The sequence below is a fragment of the Callorhinus ursinus genome, unplaced genomic scaffold, assembly GCF_003265705.2.
Source record: "Callorhinus ursinus isolate GAN/ISIS: 27379988/994484 unplaced genomic scaffold, GSC_fseal_2.0 scaffold33, whole genome shotgun sequence".
Lineage (NCBI taxonomy): Eukaryota > Metazoa > Chordata > Mammalia > Carnivora > Otariidae > Callorhinus > Callorhinus ursinus.
Genome location: NW_027397095.1, coordinates 3,281,308 through 3,284,943, shown reverse-complemented (window position 1 = coordinate 3,284,943; position 3,636 = coordinate 3,281,308). Strand labels below are relative to the sequence as shown.

The 3,636-nt window shown below is 39.6% G+C and overlaps 1 protein-coding gene across 1 annotated transcript; it reads left to right on the top strand.

Annotated features, from left to right (window-relative positions):
- The first annotated feature begins 1,561 nt into the window (after positions 1–1,561).
- On the top strand, positions 1,562–2,485 carry LOC141370362 (olfactory receptor 5AR1-like). The gene has a single exon (XM_073879090.1). The coding sequence runs from the start codon at positions 1,562–1,564 to the stop codon at positions 2,483–2,485; it is 924 nt and encodes a 307-aa protein (XP_073735191.1).
- Positions 2,486–3,636: the final 1,151 nt, after the last annotated feature.

Sequence of the window (3,636 nt, the reverse complement as noted above, 5' to 3'; positions counted from 1 at the left end):
AAAGCTTAGGTAGATTAAGTTCTAAGTCACAGAACCAGTGATATCCTATGCTAGGATTCAAATAGGTCCATATGGTTCCAGGATTGTACATCTTAACTGCTACACCAAATAAAGAACCTGTATTTTCTGGTGAATTGAATCATACTTGTCTTTCTTTTCTTTTCTTTCTTTCTTTCTTTTCTTTTTTTTTTTTGATTTATTTGTTTGAGGGGGGAGGGACAGAGAGAGAGGGAGTGGGAGAATCCTCAAGTAGACTCCCCACTGAGTGTGAAGCCCGACACAGGGCTCAAACCCAGGACCCTGAGATCATGACCTGAGCCAAAATCAAGGGTTAGCTACCTAACTGAGTGAGCCACCCAGGTGCCTCACACATGTTTTTCTTTTTAATCAAAGTTGGGAGAGCCCTCCGAGGTCTGCTTGTCCAGCCTCTCACCAAATACAGGAATCCCTTCTAGACACCCCTCCCTGATGACCATCCAGTGAACCACAGGGATTCCAACTTAGCTTAGATTCTATAAATGGAGATGGATCTGCATGGACTTATCCCTTCTCTTGTCTGGTGCTTCATCCAGGGCAAGATCCAGGCATTTGCATGAGGCAGTAAACCAGCATTAGAGATACCCTGTGATTACTGTAGAGAGAGAGTCCATGCACTCAGCCTTAGTGCCATCTGACTCCAAACATTTTGTGACCTGGCCCTTTACTCAGATGGATCTGACCACCAAGTCTTTGTGGAATTCATAGTTAGTTTGCACAGCTGCATAATCTTTGCCCAAGCATGTTAAAGGAATCAATAAGGTGATGATCAGCCAGGAGCTGCATGAATCCTTTGGTTGCTCTTTCACAGGATCCAAATGATACCTTCAGACTTGAGTTAGGTTTCTGAGGGCCATTAAGGGGCGTTCTGATTCTGCAACAATCTCTGGTGAGGAATTGATCAAGGTCCTAGAAAACCCTCTACTGATCAAGCAGAAAAGTAAGTATTGATGAATTCCACTGTTTCAGAAAAAATGTCACAATTACTGAAGGGGGACGGTTGTCTGTCAAGATGAAATCAGTGGAATATTTACCCTATCGTTACTTCATCTGCAATAATTCCTTGGGCCTGATCTGGAAAAGTGAGGGAGAGTGAGATGGAATTCCTTTGTTCCAAGTTTGTAGTCCTGTATTAGTCAGAACATCTCTTAATGACACCTGTTTTCTTTCTCCCTCCCTCATTCATTTCTTCAACAAATATTAAGTGCCTTTTGCATCCTAGACCTTTGCTCTCTTGCTTATATGTGTTCTTTTACTTTCTGAATTTTCTTCACTTACTTTTCTCCTTCCCTTTTTTTCCTCCCAACTTCACTGTCTCAATGTTAGGTTTGGGAAATGTCAATATTATTTGGGAAGGCATTTAAAGTGAGAATGTAAATGAGGGGAAGGGTTGGAGAGTGTTGTGGATTGACGTGTTTTGAGTGGGACTGTTTTACCCAATATCATCCAGTTTCCCATTATTTTCTCACTTAAAGCATGTCTAAAGAGCTCTTAACTAGTCAAGAATAATACCCAGCTTGTGTCAATGGAGAATTCATCTATGGTGACTGACTTCATCCTTCTTGGCATGACAGACAACCCGCAGCTTGGAGTCCTGCTATTTGGAGTCTTCCTTATCATTTATATCATCACTGTGTTGGAGAATTTAAGCCTGGTAATCCTGATCAGGGTCAGTCCCTGCCTCCATACTCCCATGTACTTTTTTCTCTCTAACCTGTCCCTTCTTGATGTCTGTTTCTCTTCCATCACAATCCCAAAAACATTAGCAGATTTGTTATCTAAGTTGCAGGCTGTTTCTTTCCTTGGATGCATGACTCAAATGGGCTTGTTCATAATCTTTGCCTCTGCTGAATGCAATCTTTTGGCTTCCATGGCCTATGACCGCTATACTGCCATCTGTCACCCACTGCTCTACCATGTAACCATCTCTAGAGTCCGTTGTCTCCTCTTGGTAGCAGGATGCTACTTTGGGGGTTTAGTTAACATGGTTTCTGTGACAACTTCCATCACACAATTATCATTCTGTCAACCACGTGTCCTTCCCCATTTCTTCTGTGACATCCCTCCACTGTTGGCACTGGCTTGCTCAGACTCCTGGGTCACCCAGATACTAGTTGTTGGCTGTGGGGGATTCACCCTGGTCACCTCCATTGTGGTGATCCTTGTCTCTTATGTGTCTGTCCTCACGACGATCCTGGGAATTCCTTCAGCTTCCGGCAAACAAAAAGCTTTCTCTACGTGTGCTTCCCACATGACTGCTGTTGGCCTATACTATGGCACAACTATGTATACTTACCTGCAGCCCTCTCAACATGGATCCCAGGCAGGAAATCAGATGGTTTCAGTGTTTTATACAATGGTGATCCCCATGTTAAATCCTCTTATCTACAGTTTGAGAAATCAGGAAGTGAAAGTTGCTTTATGGAAAATATTGAAGCAGAGTCCCTAATCTTCCATTCTGTGTTAAAGAATGTAATATGTTTTATGAAGACTTGCCTACAGTTCTATTCATAGTGTTTTCCTTGCTGCAAATGAAGCCTTGTTAAGAACAATTGAATTGCTCTGGCTAAGTGTTTAGAAGTAGTTGTTTAGATAAACAGCAACACAATAGAAAATTATATGGACAAAATAATGTGTATTTTCTGAAGCAACTGTCTGATAAAAAATGTTTTAAAAGAGGGAAATATGTATGTGGGTACAAATATGTCAATCTGAGTTGTGAACTGGTGTAACACTAGTCATAAGTTTAAATCATTCCATGATAACAAGGTTAGAAAATAGCGTAATTTGACTATAAATTATAGAAGAAAGCATGAATGGCAACTGAGATGCAAATACTTTTGCTTTATTATTCATGTGCTTATATGGAGGATATACTTGGTATCCCTTAGGCTGAATTAAGTTCAGTCCATATCTTTCATAAGAATTCAGAAGACTCCTGGATGTGTATTTTCCAAATGCAGCACCATCACTACCACTGAAGCTATAAAATGTGAGCCGATATATGAATTCACATGTGCAATTATTGAGACTTATAAGGGTAAATCTTAAAAGATAGCAATGCTCAGCCAAACAACAGATTAAGTTCACTAATTAGAGTAAGATTTGAAAGATTCTTTGTAAGGGACGATGGACTCTAGGCCTAAATTATACCAATGATTTTTTTGTATGTAAGTACTAAATTGAATATTTGTATGCAAATTATAAATGAGCTCAGCCTATTGGTATTCCTAAATATATGTCCAACAGGCAACACAAGTGTGAGTAAAACCCCAATTAATTTATTAGTCCATGGCTAGCCCTCAGAATTTGAAATGATGCATGAAATTTGTGGATATTACTATTTTGTCTAAATATATTGAACAACAGCCTATCTATAAAAGCATATCATCCTATACCTGAAGATTATAAAAACTTATTATCTTACTTTTATAGTTGAGGAAACCAAGGCTTAGATAAGAGAAACTGACCAAGATCAAACAACTAGTTAGGGGAAAATAATCAAATTGGCTCCAGCTGCAAGGAAAAACAGAAAGTAGTATTTATTTACATCTAGGTCAGACGCAATATTAGGGCCCTAAGATAGCTTTGTTTCTGCTT